This window comes from Eschrichtius robustus, chromosome 3 (genome assembly GCF_028021215.1).
Source record: "Eschrichtius robustus isolate mEscRob2 chromosome 3, mEscRob2.pri, whole genome shotgun sequence".
In the NCBI taxonomy this organism is placed as follows: Eukaryota; Metazoa; Chordata; class Mammalia; order Artiodactyla; family Eschrichtiidae; genus Eschrichtius; species Eschrichtius robustus.
This window is the reverse complement of record NC_090826.1, coordinates 34931103-34948303: the sequence shown is the minus strand read 5'-3', so window position 1 is coordinate 34948303 and position 17201 is coordinate 34931103. Positions and strand designations below refer to the sequence as shown.

Below are 17201 nucleotides of genomic sequence, written 5' to 3'. Positions count from 1 at the left end.
AACAAAAGTATCATTATTCCCAGATAGGACTGTACAGGTAGAAAAAATTTTAAATCTTCAAATAAATTATTAAGATAAATGAGAAATTTTAGCAACATTGGTAGGTATAGTCCATATATAAAAATAATTATACTTTTAATACTAGCAATTATTAGAAAATTAAATTCTTAATAAATATAGCATTTACCATTAATAGCACCCAAAAATATGAAGTACCTAGCAATAAATATTAAAAAAATGTGCAAGATTTTGTAGGGAAAATTATAAAACTTTATTTATATACATTAAAAAATAAATGGAGAGATAGGCCATGATCACAAATGATATCAATAATTTAAGATAGTCAATTCCTCTTAAATTGATTTATAGATTCAATAAAAGCAAAAATCAAAATCCCAGAAAGCAAGGATTTCTTAAACAAGACAGAAAAACACTAACCATAAGACAAATGATTGATAAATTGAACTACATTAAATTTAAGAACTTCCATTCATTAAAAGACACTATTAAGAATATTAAAAAGACAAACCACAAAGTGGGAAAAAAGTATTTGTGATACACATAATCAATAAAAGACTTGAAACCAGAACATAGAGAATTCCTATAAATCAGTAAGAAAAAGACAACTCAGTTTTTAAATGGACAAAAGACCTGAATAAACACTAATAAAATGGGAAATCCAAATGACAGATAATCATACTAAGTTCACTAGTAATCAGGGAAATGCTAATTAAAACCAACATGAGATATCATTATGCACCCAGTAGTTTAGCAAAAATTTAAAAGTCTGACAACATCAAGTGTTGATGAGGAACAAAGGCACTCTCATACACTATTTATTGGTGCCAGTATAAATTGGTACCACTACTTAAGGAGACAGTTTGACATTATCTGGTAAAGCTGAAGATCTACCTACTCTATAACTCCCTAAATCTACTCCTAGGTATATACCCTACACAAGTGCATGCACATATATAAGAATATTCATAGCAGCATAACTGACAGATTATATTACATTCATAATAGATATAAATTGGAAACAACCCAAAACAACTTAGAATGGATAGTCTCATGCCATATATTCGCACAATGGAATGATATATAGTAATGACAAGCTAATTAAAAATAAATAATACAAACATAATGTTTTACGAAAAAGCAATTCCCAAAGTTGATTCCTTGTGTGTAATGTTCAAAAACAGACAAAACTAAACTACTATATATATTATTTAGGGATGCACACCTTTGTGGGGAGGAAGGGGGTTGTGATCAGAAAAGGAAGCTTCTAGGAAGTTGGCAATGTTGTATTCCTCACAGGACCAGTGGTTACATGGGTGTTTGTTCCATAACTATTTGTCAAACTGTATTTTTTAAGTTTTATCGTTTTTCTGCATATATGCTATTATATTCCACAATAAAATGTGTTTTTTTAAATCTTTGATTATTCTTGGCATTAAATGTCATCCCTTTGTCCTCTGCCCCATGCAACAATAAAGTGGTTAAATAACTTTTGATACATCCATTCAAAAGAATATATGTTGTCAAACAGACTAAGGCAAATCTATATACACTAATACAGAAAGTGAAAACAATATGCATAATGGAACATAATTTGTATTTTAAGAGGATGAAAATTTTCTGGAAAGATAAATAAAAACTTGTCAGCAGTGGTAGTTTAGGAGTATGGAACTGAGGATTTGGGGTGAGAAAACTCATTTTTCATTCAATTTTATACTGCTTGAATCCGTTTCTACTATGTGCCTGTATTAAGTCAGAAAACCAACCAAAAAACAAATGTTAGGTAAAATGTAATTAGTGTATACATCAGGCCTTGCAAAATTCTTCAACTTCCGTGTCACTTTATGTGGCCTCACTTTGGTTGGAATGACTCTCTCGTCTACTTTATGCACAGGTTGATTCAGTATTGGCCTATTAAAATATACCTAGGGGGACTTCCCTGGTGGCACAGTGGCTAAGACTACGCCTGCCAATGCAGGGGACACAGATTCGAGGCCTGGTCCGGGAAGATCCCACATGCCGCGGAGCAATGAAGCCCGTGTGCCACAACTGCTGAGCCTGTGCTCTAGAGCCCACGAGCCACAACTACTGAGGCTGTGTGCCACAACTACTGAAGCCCATGCCCCTAGAGCCTGTGTTCCTTAACAAGAGAAGCCACCGCAATGAGAAGCCCGCGCACCACAATGAAGAGTAGCCCCCGCTCGCCGCAACTAGAGAAAGCCCACGTGCAGCGATGAAGACCCAACTCAGCCAAAAATAATAAATTAATTAATTAATTAAAAAAAAAATATATATATACACACACACACACCTAGGGAGGCAATGAAATTTTTACAAGTTACATTTCATAATAAGAACTTTGAAAAATCTTCTTTAAAAATCTTTTTAAAGGTATAACTGATATATAATAACTACACATATTTACAGTGTACATATTTTTTTACATGTATCCATCCATGAAACCAATACCACAATCAAGATAATGAAAATATTCATCACCCTTAAAAGTTTCCTACACTTCCTTATAATTCATTCCTCCCCTAACACTGTCCCCAGGCAACCACTGATCTGTTTCTGCTACTATATATTAGTTTGCATTTTCTACTATTTTATACAAATGGAATCATAGACTATGTACTCTTTTTGGTCTGGCTTATTTCACTTTGATTATTATTTTGAAATTTATCTGTTTTGTTGTATATTTATTCTTTTTTTTATTTAATTAATTAATTAATTTATTTTTGGCTGTGTTGGGTCTTCGTTTCTGTGCGAGGGCTTTCTCTAGTTGCGGCAAGTGGGGGCCACTCTTCATCGCGGTGCGCGGGCCTCTCACTGTCGCGGCCTCTCTAGTTTCAGAGCACAGGCTCCAGACACGCAGGCTCAGCAGTTGTGGCTCACGGGCCTAGTTGCTCCGCGGCATGTGGGATCTTCCCAGACCAGGGCTCGAACCCGTGTCCCCTGCATTGGCAGGCAGACTCTCAACCACTGCACCACCAGGGAAGCCCTATTTATTCTTTTTTTATTACCAATAGTCCATTCTATGGATCTATACATTTACCTTTTGATGAACATTTGAGTTGATTCTAGTTTAGGGCTACTACAATTAAAGTTGCTGTAACATGTATGTCTTTTTTTTTTTAATGTTTATTCAGGTCCTTTGCCATTTTTTAAAAAATTTTTATTTATTTATTTATTTATTTATTTATTTATTTATGGCTGTGTTGGGTCTTCGTTTCTGTGCGAGGGCTTTCTCTAGTTGTGGCAAGTGGGGGCCACTCTTCATCACAGTGCGCGGGCCTCTCACTATCGTGGCCTCTCTTGTTGCGGAGCACAGGCTCCAGACGCGCAGGCTCAGTAATTGTGGCTCACGGGCCTAATTGCTCCACGGCATGTGGGATCTTCGCAGACCAGGGCTCGAACCCGTGTCCCCTGCATTGGCAGGCAGACTCTCAACCACTGCGCCACCAGGGAAGCCCCACATGTATGTCTTTGTGTGGGCACATTCTTTCATTTCTCTTGGGTATATTCCTAGGAGTGGAATGGCGGGGTTATGTGATAAGTATATGTTTGACTTTTTAAGGCAATGCTAAACTAGTTTCCAAAAGTGGTTGTATCATTTTATATTCCCATCAGTAGGATAAGGGAATTATAGTTGCTCCACATTGTCACCAACACTCGATATGGTTAGTCTTAAATTTTAGCCATTCATTGATACATTGTTACCTCATAATAAATTACTTCATTGTAATTTCTGTGTTTTCCTAATAATAAATGAAGTTAAGCATCTTTTCATGTGTTTATTTACGATTTGTATATCTTCTTCAGTGCAGTCACTTTTTTTTTTTAATTTATTAATTTATTAATTTATATTTATTTTTGGCTGTGTTGGGTCTTCGTTTCTGTGCGAGGGCTTTCTCCAGTTGCGGCGAGCGGGGGCCACTCTTCATCGCAGTGCGTGGGCCTCTCACTGCCACGGCCCCTCCCGTTGCGGAGCACAGGCTCCAGACGCACAGGCTCAGTAGTTGTGGCTCACGGGCTTAGTTGCTCCACAGCATGTGGGATCCTCCCAGACCAGGGCTCGAACCCGTGCCCCCTGCATTGGCAGGCAGACTCTTAACCACTGCGCCACCAGGGAAGCCTGTGCAGTCACTTTTTAAGTCTTTTGACCAGTTTTTAGTTGGGTTGTATGTGTTATTATTATTGAGTTATAAGATTTATTTATATATTTAGATACAAAGCTTTTGTTGGATATATTTTTTAAAAAATTATCTCCCAGTCTGTGGCTTGCTCTTTTATTTTTGTCTTTTGAAGAGCAACTGTTCTGAATCTTTATGAAGTCCAATTCTTTTTCTTTTATACTCTGTGCTTTTCCTGTCTTATAAAAATCTTGCCAAACCCAAGGTCACTAAGATTTTCTTCTGTAAATTTTATCTCCTACATGATCTATGAGCCATTTTGAGTTAATTTTTGTATATGATATAGGATAAATGTATTGTAAGGCCTAAAATTTCATGTGTTACCTTGACGCCCTTGTAACTCACAGTGCACCAAAAGCCTAAGCATGAATTCCCCTGCTTTTGCCAGATACGCCCCCATCCAACAGGAAAGATTCCCCACCCAGCTAGTGCCTTATCAGCCAGAACAGCTATATTTTATCCAGTCCTCAGCCTAATGGCTGCCATTTCACTGCCAACCCATGGAATTTTTTAAACAAGCCAGTCATATACTCCCATGGGAACTAGGGGGCACCTCATCCTATTGGTACTACAAAGTCTGTCTCCCATGGCCCCTATGAGTTCACTCCATTCCTGAGTACAACCCCTGTGGCCCTGCATGACAGGCAGTGTCCTCCCTGGGCTGTGAGTCTATCTGACTAATAAACTATCAATCACATCTCTGTTCAATGTTGGGTGTCATGTATTTGGCTATCTCATAGTATTTAGGGTAGGGACTCCCTCCTTTACCAGTGGGGAAGGGAACCTCAATAGGGTTGAGGGTTTTGTTTTTGTTTTTTTGCATATGTCTACCCAATTGTGCCAGCATTGTTTGTTGAAAAGTATATCTTTTCCCCATTAAATTACCTTGGCACCTGTGTTGAAAATCAATTTACCATGTAGGTGTGGGTCTTTTTCTAGACTCTTCATTCTGTTCCATTGATCTATATATCTGCCTTTATATCAATACTGCACTTTCTTGATTACTGCAGTTTTGTGGTAAGTCTTGAAAGCAGGAAGTGTGTATCTTCCAACTAGTCCTTCTTTTTCAAAGTTGTTTTGGCTCTTCTAGTTCCTTTGCATTTCCTTATCAATTTTTAAATCGGCTTGTCAATTTCTACAGAAAAGCGACTCTACTGATTACTTTATTCTCAGGTAAATTACAACATTAGCTTAAACAAAATATAACTGGGAATGTGACAGAAATTTTATGAATTACATTTTATAATAACAAAAACCCTTTGTAGTATCTGTTTTAATTCTTTCTGTCCATTAGTGGTAAAACTATGACTTAGTAGTGACTGGGTAGATAGCCTTAGGGTCATCCCAGACTTCACCTCCACAGTGTCCAATTTGTTTTATAGATTCCATCTCCTTCATAACTCCTTCTTCCCTTCTGTATTACACTCTGAGCCTTGTTTTTGGTTCTCATTCTTTAATTAATTATTAGTTAACATCCCCTGAAATCCCGGCTTCCAATCTGGTCCCTATCCAATCCACCCCTCTACTGTGACCAGAGTGATTTTTCTAAAACACAGATCAGATCATGTTACTCTCCTCTTAAAATCATTTAGTGACTCTCCAGACCATCTATAACAGTTAGTCATTTGTACATTCAAAATATTTTTATGCCTCCAGTATGCTCCAGGAACACTGCTGGGTGCTGATTCCAAACTCTCTAGCTTAGCATATGAGTCTCACCATGAAGTGGTTTCTGAAAATATCCCCAGGCACATTTCTCAGCATTGACTCACATGAACCAGTATGTATTATACATTGTTTCCTCTGCCAGAAATGCCTTTCCCATCTTCTTCATCCAGCTAACACTTACTCAGCTTTCAAAATGGTACTCAGCATTACCTCTGCTGGAAGCCTTTTCTACCCATCCTGACTCAGCCCCTCCCCTGAGTTTTCACTTTATCACAGAACTTTCCACACTGAATTATAACCACTGGTTTATTTCTTTCCTTCATTAGCTTGTAAGTTCCTTGCAAGTCCAAATCATTTCTAATTTGACTTTGTTCCTACATCCACTAGCACAAAGCCTGGCACATGGTAAGTTCTCAATAAATAATAACAATAATGCTAATTAACATGTGAGGTACTATTCTAGAGCTTTACGTATATTATTTCATTTTCATGATCACCTTGTGGAGTAGTTCAGTTGCTCCCAGATTTTATAGATGAGGAAATTGAGGCTCACAAAAGTTAAGCAACTTGTTCAAGGACATACTGCTAACAAGTGGCAGAGGAGGTCCATTTAAACCCAAAGCCTATATTCTTAAGCGCTATCAAAGCTGGTTTCCTGATAGTTTAATGTATGAATGGTTAAATGAACAAATGCATTTTTCAACTAGCCGGCCTCTTATTCAATTACCCAGTTAATTTTGAATACCTGGGGAAATTCTTTCTGTAGGTTACTGCTCAGACATCTTTGTGATTCTGGTTTGGGATCCCCTCGTTCCAGTTTCCTCAAGAGTGTACTTCTTTCCATGAGTAAGTGTGCAATCTGTTCACTAGGGCTGCTCAGAGCTATTTCAGACAAGCCTTCTTCATACAACATTTCGACCTCCTTTATTTGCACTTCTGTTAGGAAGAAACACCAGAAACAAAATTGTTAAAAGAAATGCAGGCAAATAACTAAAAAGTAGTGGGAAAAGGTTCTCAAAAGCAGTAGATATTCTTACTACTTGCAGAAGTTTAACATTTGTTCTTGCATAACTTTAAAGTGTATTGTTGTTTTAGTGAGTGCTTACTATGTGGCAGGTATTGTACTAAGCATTTGAGATAAATCTATCTTATTTAATCCTTACAACAACCCAGTGAGGTACGAACCATGATTTTCCCTTTTAAGAAATGAGGGCTCAGGCACCAAGAAACCAAGAAACTTGTCCACAGTCACTCAACTAATCCTGCCAAAATTCTCGATGATTTCAACATTCAGGTAGATGATTATTCCAGTCCCCTGGCTTTTCAGTTCCTTTACCAGCTAACTTCCAAAGATCTAGTCCTCTACCCCACCTCAGCCACCTACTCCACAGTAATTCCCTAGACCTGGTCATTAGCCTCTATAGTTTCTGTAACCTCTCCCTAGCTTCAATTTCAAACATCTTATCCTACAATCATCCCTTCTTATGTGCTAGCAGCTCAATTTCAATAATTTTTGACCATACTGGAAACTATCATCCATTGACTTGAAACACTTTTCAGTGTTCCTTATCCCATTCCTGTTCTCACTTTCTTAGCCAGCTTAGATTCTATAGTCCATCATTACAATCACTCCCTTGAAAACATTCACAACTCTCTTGCCCCTCTTTCCTTCCATTATACTTGGTGACAAAACTCCAACCTGTTTAAATCCAGCTCTTCACCAGCACACTCCAGAAGCTGGATGTGGCTACAGAAAACTGCACAGGCAGTGCGGACTGGTTTCATTTCAAACTCACGACTACTAACCTCAAGTGAGCCCTTGCTGCTGCCCAGCAATCCTCCTACATTCCCCTGCTTGTTTCATCCCTCTCCCTCATCATATCTCTAATACCTCCTTCCCCATCCTCACTCTCAGCTGAATACCCTACTTCTTATTTCACCGAGAAAAGAGAAGCTCTCTGAAGAGAGCTTCCACAAGCTCCCCTACCAAATCTGCCAGCTCCCCCGTACTCTTCCCTCCTGTGAGATGTAACAAACTACTCTTGCCTCCTAAGGCCAGCACCATCCCCGCCCCCTCCCCACCTTGTGCACTGGATCCCATTCCCTCTCCTCTCAAAGATAAAACTCCTGCAGTTGACTCTTATCTCTATTGCCTCATGGAGCTTTCTTCCCAACTAATCATCTTAGAGACATGGTATAACATCTTCCATTAAAAACAACAGTGATGAAAACAACAAAAGTTTTCCTTCAAATTCATAACGCCCTCCAGCTCCTCCACCATTTGTTCATTCCTCTTTGCAGCACAACTTCAAGAAAGGATCAAAAAAAAAAAAAAGAAAGGATCAAAAATAGCCATGTCCCCTCCCCTTCTCCTACCATTCTTTCCTGAATTCACTCCAATGGCTTTCATATCCACCACTCCACAGAAACAGCTCTCCTCAAAGTCACAATGACCCCCATGTGACCAAATCCAACGGTCAATTACCTGCCCTCACTCCACATAGCCTATCAATGGTATTTGACCCAATTGTTCCCTTCCTTTTCTTAAAACACTTTCATCATTTCTCTTCTGGGACACCACACTCTGCTAGGTTTCCTCCTACCTTTCATGCCACTCCTTCTCAGACTCCTTTGCTGATTTCTTACCTTTCCAACCTCTAAACACTGGAATGACCTAGGGCCCAGCTCTGAATCTTCTTCTTTTCACTCCCTAGGTTATCTCCTACAGTCCTAAGGCTTTAAGTATTTGCTATATGCTGATGACTCCCAAATTTACATCTCTAGTTCACAATGCGTTCCAAACATAAACAAAATTGCCTACTTGACCTTACCACTTGGATGTCTAATATTCACATCCAATGTAGATGTCCAAAAGCAAACTCTTTACTGTCTTCCCCAAATAGGACCTCCCATGGTATCCCCCATCTGAGTAGTTAGGAACTCCAATATTTCAACTGCTCAGGCCAAAAAGCTTTGGGTCACCAGTGATTTCTCTCCTGTTCTCCCACCCAACATGAAATCCATTATCAAATCATGTTAGCTCCACCTTCAAAAGACATCCTTTAATTATAGAAGCATTTCTGATGTGATTGAGGTATGTGTTCCTAAAACAAACAAGCAAACTTGTATTTCGCAAAACTGCTCACTAAAAATAATGGAGCTTATGGAGAAAACGTTGGCATAGAGCACTCAAAACCTTTGTCATTGTGTAGCTAGAGTGCTATAAAAAACACTGACAATCCTAATATTATACTGGTAGATTTAAACAGATGTGTCAAATTCCTAAAAATTAGAGGAATACTATAGCAAATATAGGACTCTGTCTTCTTTTAAAAAATCAGGTTTACTGTAAAGGTGAGCTAACGAAGGAGCTGAGTCTGCAGAGTTGGAAACAAAGGTAAAATGCAAAAGATTAGTAATATCTTTGCAATAAGCACTTCCAAGACAAAACATGTGGCCAAACAGCCCAGAAGAGGAACGTGGGATGAACGGGCTTTATGTATAAACTCCAAGGCTTGCTGGTGGGCCCAAATCATTAACATGCTGGGGAAAATTACATGTGAACTTCCACATTATAGTGACATCACTCCCCTACTTCCCAATCCTTCATGAGCTAATTTATGTTAGGAGCAGGGCATAGAGTAGCTTCTGCTTCCTACAGTACGGCAGATTAGAGCCCTGAACAACCCTGCTGCCGAGAATAACTAAAAATGTCAGAAGAAATTTTTTAAAGTCTTGAAATGCAACCACCATATGAACAAAACTAGAATGCAAGCTTTTAAACCAGCAGAAGAAAACTCATTTGTCCAATGGATAACAAAAAAGGGGAAAAAAATGAAACCCGAGTGTAGTACATATGAATTATGTCCTGTGATTAGCTCAATTTTCTCTGCACCTGAGATTCAAAATACAGAAAAACCTTCCATCAACAGACCATTATGAAAGGAAGTTCTAAAATGAAAAAAGGAAAATGATCCCAAATGGGATATCCGAGATGCAAGGAAAAATGCTGAGCAAAGAAAATCATAAATGTGTGGCAAACGTAAATAATCATTGACCATATATCATAATAATATCTAATTTATGGAGTTAAACAAATACAGTATTCTAAAGGGGTCCTATCTCTATCTTCCCTTGTAGCTTTGGAGCACTTAATAAACATTTCCTGAGCCCTTAACACGCTAGGTACTTTACGAGGCCGGTGCTGTTGAAAACACGGAAACCAGGAAGGCTAGAATGAGATCTCTGCCCCAGAAGAGCTGACACAGGTAGTTAGGACATAGTGTGGTAAGTGCTGTAATCGACATTAAAGAAAATCACCACTCTGTACTCTCTCACACACATTTGAGAATATTTCAGAATGCATACCTTAAAAAGACAGGCAGAAAATACACCTAAAACATTACAAGTAATTTTCTTTCTTTTTTTTTTTTTATAAATGTATTTATTTATTTACTTTTGGCTGTGTTGGGTCTTTGCTGCTGCGCGCGGGCTTTCTCTCGTTGCCGAGAGCGGGGACTATTCTTCGTTGTGGTGCACGGGCTTCTCATTGTGGTGGCATCTCTTGTTGCAGAGCACGGACTCTAGGCACGTGAGCTTCAGTAATTGTGGCTCGCGGGCTCTAGAGCGCAGACTCAGTAGCTGTGGCGCACGGGCTTAGTTGCTCCGCGGCATGTGGGACCTTCCTGGACCAGGGCTCGAACCCGTGTCCCCTGCATTGGCAGGCGGATTCTTAACCACTGTGCCACCAGGGAAGCCCTACAAGTACTTTTCTTGAGGTGGAGGATATGTAGTAATTTTTTTTCCTTCCTTCTACTTTTACACATTTCCCAAATTTTCTGTAATTGTCTCATGCTAATTATTAGAATTAGGGAAAAAATTAAAATTTACATGTTTACAAAAGGAAAAATTACCCGGTTTGAGTTGGAGCCCTTTAAACTCATGTCTAGGCTGCTTGCTTTCCTTTTCGTAACCATGAGAAAATGCTTCCTTTTCCTCTGGTAAGTTACAGACACGGTTTGCATAATTTTCCACCTAAGAAGAAAATAATACATTTTCTTACAAGTCTATGAAGTGAAAGAACCATTAAGAGATCACCATACTATCAATGTTTATAATCTAAAAAATAAACAGAAAATTCAACTTTGCTTAAGTGTGGGTCTCTCTCCCTAAACTTCCTTCCAGCTGTCATATGTTATCAGACACTGTTTCCCATAGATAGGATGACACATCACCACAAATTTCTGGGACAGTCACAATCGCTGATATTTTTTTCCATTAACAAATCAGGTTTCAAATCAAGTCTCCTTATCTATGGTTTAGGAAATATGGTCATGATACTCAGGAACAGAGAAACATCTACACAGTATTTTATATCTTAAGCAAAACTCATGATTAAGATGTCTTAAATGCTAATAGGAGCTTGTATTAAAATAAACTTGGGTATTCTTTAAAAATAGTTTTTGATTAATGTGACAGCTTCACAAAAGGCACTTTTATGTGGCTAATAATAATAGATTGAAAGCTAACTATATGCTCTGCTCCAGGTACTATGTTAAGGACATCAAATATTGAGTTTTCACCACAACCCTATGACACTGTTATCTCCCACTTTGTAGGTGAGGGTGGCTGAGAGAGGCTGACGGACTTGCGTTGTCAAGCAAAGCAGAAAGGGAGGAGCCGGACTTCACACTGAGGTGGGCCAGAGCCAGAGCCTGAGCTCTTACTATGCCAAATTACTTAGAAGGAGACTACCAAAATAACTGCATTTTGCTGAATTGTGTTGAAGCCTTTTTCGGACAACTGCTCAGAATATGAACAAAAAGCTGAATGATATAGTAGAAGGAACACAGAACCGCAGTCCAACTTTATCACTCCCTGGTATGCTTCAGTTTCCTCCTCTTTAAAATGGCAGGAACAATACTACCTATTTCTAATAATAACACCTATAATTTATTGAATACTTGCTGGGTGCCAAGTACATATGTGAAATGTTTTATACACGTTAATATGTGTAAACCTCACAAATCCTTTTGAAGGAGCTATAATCTTCTCAACTTACGGAAGAGGAATTTCAATCTTAAAGAAGCTGAGTAACTTGCCCAAGGTTACACAGAGAGTCAGTGCCAAAGGCAATTTTTCACCCCCAACTGCCTAATGTTAAAGTTCACGGTCTACTATGCTATCCTGCTTTTGTTCTAAAGGAGCTGTACTCTTCTTTAAGAGTTTGGAAATCAAACTGCCCTCTAAGAGTTAAATTTAAAAATCAACAAGTTAGCTGAGCTGAGCTGTCAAAACACAACAGTGACCTGCAAGCAACCTGAGAAAATTTTATTAACTCATTTAAAGAAAGTAGCTTATATGTAAGAAAGTAGGTTGATCAGTACTGGACACATCAAAAAGAGTGATTAAAGAGTCAAAAGGTGCCATTATCTGCTCATCTAAGGGCTAGGTACCCTGGCTCTAGGACATAACAGGTCCAGAAATAAGGGCAGGTATGGATAGCTTTATGGTGTAAATCTGGCTATCTTAGCTAGTGCTCTAAAAAATTAGAGTCATTTGTTCAGCAAGTAGACATTTGATTAAAATTTGGCTTCCTATGTAGTGTGCCTGTAGGGAAAAAAGGCATCAGTCACAGGATATATGTGTCTGGTTCCTTTGGCAGTTATATTTCTTACTGTCAACTAAAAAGCTGGTATCTATTTTTCTACAAACTTCTCTGTGAGTTTGGTCAATACAAGGTCACCTTTGAGAAGCAGATCCACTCACAGTACGTGGACTAATCAGGTTTCTAAGCCTACTAGCAGGAGAGTCAGCTAGAGGGTTGGTTATTGAGACAAGGACGAATTTACCAAGATAATGAAAGCACCTTGAGCAGACCTATTTGGATATTCAACTAGTCATCTCTGGGCAATGTCCTGTACATGTACTCTATTGGAAACCAATACAGCTTGTTGATATATTTCATTAAAAAAAAAGTGTACATGTGAGTGCTTTGCAAATTACACAGTGATATTCAAATGTTGGGTTTTAATATGTTAATATAATGAACGACAATGAACAAAACCACAGCCATCTTTTTTTCTTTTCTTTTTGGCTGCGCTGCGCAGCATGCGGAACTTCCCTGACCAGGGATTGAACCCATGACCCCTGCACTGGAAACATGGGGTCTTAACCACTGAACCACCAGGGAAGTCCCAAAACCACAGCTATCTTAAAACTTTATGATATTAGTTCTTACTTCTTTAATTTCTTCCATGTGCTTCCCTGACAGCTCTTCTAGATTTCTGGTAGCAGTCCTCAGCCTGTCTTTGCTGTAACAAGCACCAGACAAAGTAGAGTTGTTCTTCTGTAAAGGCAAGGAGTTCAATCCCTTCTTTCTCAAGATGGTGAAGTAAGTCTTCTAATTGAACTTTTCCCTTGATAAAAGAGATAAGCATATGTGTATGTATACACACGTGTAAATATACAACTGAGCATGCAAGAAATCTCATAGGTAGAGTTAGACTCTCTACAAAGTATAGTTTAGTTTTCCTATTAATTAATGGTTATGTTATCCATTTATAATGAGCACTTACATGAAACAGCTAGCAATACAAAAAATATTAAAGCTTTGAAGAGTTGTATTATATCTTCTAAAATAAGAAATGACATGAAATATATACATTAAAAAAATATCAGCTTTCTGTCTGCCCAGTTCTGAAGTTTGCAATTTAATAATCTGAAAATCTCCCAAAGGCCCCTTGCGATGTTATAAATTCCAAAGAAGTTTGTGTCTATTCTTTTGAATATTTAGAAATAAAAGGACTCCTCTGGAAGCTACAGAGCCCATTAATTCTGTACTATCAAGGAACTATTTGCTCACAGAATATGTCTTATAATTTTTGTTGACTTCTAAGTCATTCAACCCTCTTCTAAAACTTCTTGATCTAAGCCTGCCATCGATATTGTCTTTAATTTTTTTTAACTTGGAAGTAGTCATGCTACATAACAGCTTGCACTACATGGTGGGGGAGAGATAAATGTCTGGTGATTGATGAAGTGGTACCTGTGTTACTAGAATCACTAACTGTGAATAAGACTTGCTGGTACAATCAAACATAACTTTTAACCAAGTTAATCTGACCCAGATTGTAGGGATAAGCATAATTGTTGTTGTACTGCAGCTAGTCTACATAATTATATTCAGTTTTGCTTTTTAAGAGCAAAACTATATTTTGATTATTTTTATCTTTTCTTGCTAAGTTTTCCAGAGTCTCATCCTTTTCACATCAACAGTTTTTGTGGACGGTATACAGAATGTTAATTATCATCTGATACATTAAAAAAAAAAAAAGAAAGGGACCCAGATCTGAATCTTTGTGCCCCCATGTGTCCTCCCCATGACTTATAGCTAAAAGTCTTCTTGTGCTCCTCCCCACCCTACCCCCATCGTCTGGTCTGCACTCTTACCCTCCTCCCTACAAGGTTTTTTAGCACTATTCAGTTCCTTGTGGTTTTAGTCGTGGGTATCAGAGCACCCAAGACACTAGGAATACATTACGTTCTATGAGGCCTATTTGGCAATACAGAAAAATGCTTATGTTATAATAAAGAGAAAAAGTAGACGTAAAGGTATCATTACAACTATGTAAAAACCAGACACAGAAGGAAAAGAATGGAAGCAAATACATCAAAATGTTAAAACACAGTTGTGATAAACTGATGAGATTGTGAATAATTAGAAAACAAATGTTTGAATTATTACATGTCCTATACTGTGAGTTGCTTGCCCCCGGAGAGTAGCGTAACCCCCACGCCCCATGTTGTGGGGTGGAGTGGGAGAGTCTGAGGCTGGAGGAAGTTGAAAGGAGAAGGGGATGGGGGATACTGAGAATACCTTTGGATCCTTGGCTTCTGGGAGCTTTGGGGTATCAGAAGGTAAGCAGGGATATAGGAAGAGGGGGCTTGGCTGGTCAGGAGGGCGGTAGAGGCTGCAAGTCAATACCCAACTCATCCAAGCTCCTAGACTGAACACCCTTCTAAAGCCAGAGATCTTTAACCTCCACTCCACTTAGTCATCCATGCCCATGGCTACAACCAAGCTCTTGCCATAGCCTAAACTACTGTTGAAATCCTGCAGATCTCAGCTCCAAATGTCCCACTCTGACCACCACCTTCTGCTCTTCTTTGTGTGTTTGGTAAATTCATGAAACTTAAAATTTACCATTTTAACCATACTTCAGTGTAGAATTCAGTGGCATTAAGCACATTCACACTGTTGTGCTATCATCACCACTATCCATTTTCAGAACTTTTTCATTATCCCAAACGTAAACTCTGTACCCATTAAACAATGAGTCCCTATTTCCCACTGTATTCTACTTTCTGTAGCTATAAATCTGCCTATTCTAGGTACCTCACATAGGTGGAATCACACATTTGTCCTTTTATTTCTGGCTTATTTCCCTTAGCATAATGTCTTTAGGTTTCATCCACTTTATAGCATGGATCAGAATTTCCTTCCTTTTTAAGGTGGAATAACATGGCATTGTATGTATTTTGTTTATCCATTCATCTGTTGATGGACATTTGGGTTGTTTCCACCTTTTGACTATTGTGAATAACGCTGCTATGAACACTGGTGTAACAAGTATCTGTTTGAGTCCCTGCTCGTTGTTTTGGAATTGTTGGATATATAAATCTATGTTTAACTTTTTGAGGAACTGCCATAAAACTATAAATAATAACCATAGTAATGGGTATGAAGTTGTTGCTCTCTTAAACTCTACTTATTCTATAATAACAGTTGAACTCTCCAGTCCCTGGACCATTACATCCTCTCTCAAACTACCAGAAACTCTTTGGCTTCACTTATTTCCCCCTCAAGCCTGGACCCAACTGTTGTTCCTTTCAATCAATCTCTCACCAATGTCCCTAGTTATCTAGCTCCTTGTCCCACCTTCCCCGCAAATCCAAACCCAGGGGAAAGTGTGACCATTTGACTTTTCTCTGCCTATTTTAGTTTGCTGAGTTGCTGGTAGAGAAAAATGCAACAAGTATGCAGACTGGAGCCACTACAAATCCATGGTCTGCAGCCTGAGCCAAGCTCCTTTACTTGCATAGGTCATTCTATGCGCTTTGCCAGCTTCTGCTACCATTTCACTCGGTAAATATTCAGGATTTCCACCTCTCCCGTCAAACTCCAAATCTCACCTCTCCCCTCTGCTGGTCGACGACCTTGTCTCCCGCAGCAATAGTAAAACTAAGGCCATCATAAAACTCTGGTAGCTTCTTCTGCTACCACCAATACACTAACCTTCATCTTTAGAGATCCTGCCCTCTTTCCCTCCAGGAGGAGCTTTCCATCCTCCTGACCAAAGCTAATTCCTTTACCTGTGTTCTAGATCCCATCTTCTATTGCTTCCTCAAGGAAGCTTTTTCTTTTCTGTTTGCTCATTATCTCCCTCTCTATTGACGTTGTGCCCTTAGGTCAAGAGGTCTCTGATCTTGAAAATAAAGATACAAAAATAACTCTTCTTTGATCCCACCACATCCCCCTCAAGTTACTGTCCTCTTTCTCACGTCTTCCACACTCCTCAGATCACTGCATTTGGCTTCTGCTCTTACAACGACACTCAAAATGCCAAATCCAGGGAATTCCCTGGTGGTCCAGTGGTTAGGACTCTACGCTCTCACTGCCGAGGGCCCAGGTTAAATCCCTGGTCGGGAAACCACAAGCCGTGTGGCCAAAAATTAAATAAATAAATTAATTTTAAAAAATGCCAAATCCAACTGGACGTGTTTCTGCTCTTTTTATATACGACCTCTGTGCAGAATCTGCCCACTCCTTTCTCTGTTCTATGATGCCACGTCACTTTCTCCTGTTTTCACTCTTACCTCCCTGGCCTTTCCTCCCGTGTTCTTCCTGGGCTCCTCTTCCACAGACCCGTCAAACGCCACCATTCTTAAGGACCCTGCCTTTGGCTCTCTGCCCTTCTCACTATCATGGGGATGAATAGCTCGGGCAAAGGAGTCTGACATACCTTTGTTCAATCCCTGGCTCCATCACCTTATAGCTGTGTGACTAACACAAGTCATCTAACTTTTTAAAACTTTGCTTTCCCCCAAATAGAATGGATATAATAGTAATGCCTACCTCATTGGGTTGTTAGGAGGATTAAATAATAATCCATCTCTGCTAAGCTCCAGGTCTATCTAGAAAAAGTGGAAAGAAACAGAAATACACTGAAGTTAGAACAAATACAAGTGCAGGTGGCAGAAACTGCCAGTTGTCCTTCAATATGTATTCTTCCCTTTTTCTACAGAAATAAGACATTT

At 39.0% G+C, this 17201-nt stretch overlaps 1 protein-coding gene across 3 annotated transcripts in view; it reads right to left on the bottom strand.

Annotated features, from left to right (window-relative positions):
* The window catches only part of CCDC30 (coiled-coil domain containing 30), a 164618-nt gene that overhangs the window by 143179 nt on the left and 4238 nt on the right, over positions 1–17201 (bottom strand). For 2 of the 3 annotated variants that reach the window (XM_068539659.1, XM_068539661.1), the window contains exons 2-5: positions 17020–17078; positions 13123–13300; positions 10796–10916; positions 6628–6818 (exon numbers count right to left, since the gene is read on the bottom strand). In XM_068539659.1, coding sequence (XP_068395760.1) covers positions 6628–6818; positions 10796–10916; positions 13123–13140 — 330 coding nt within the window. In that variant the 5' untranslated portion in view covers positions 13141–13300; positions 17020–17078. The remainder of the gene's footprint in view (positions 1–6627; positions 6819–10795; positions 10917–13122; positions 13301–17019; positions 17079–17201) is intronic. The other variant, XM_068539663.1, reaches the window with a different exon arrangement.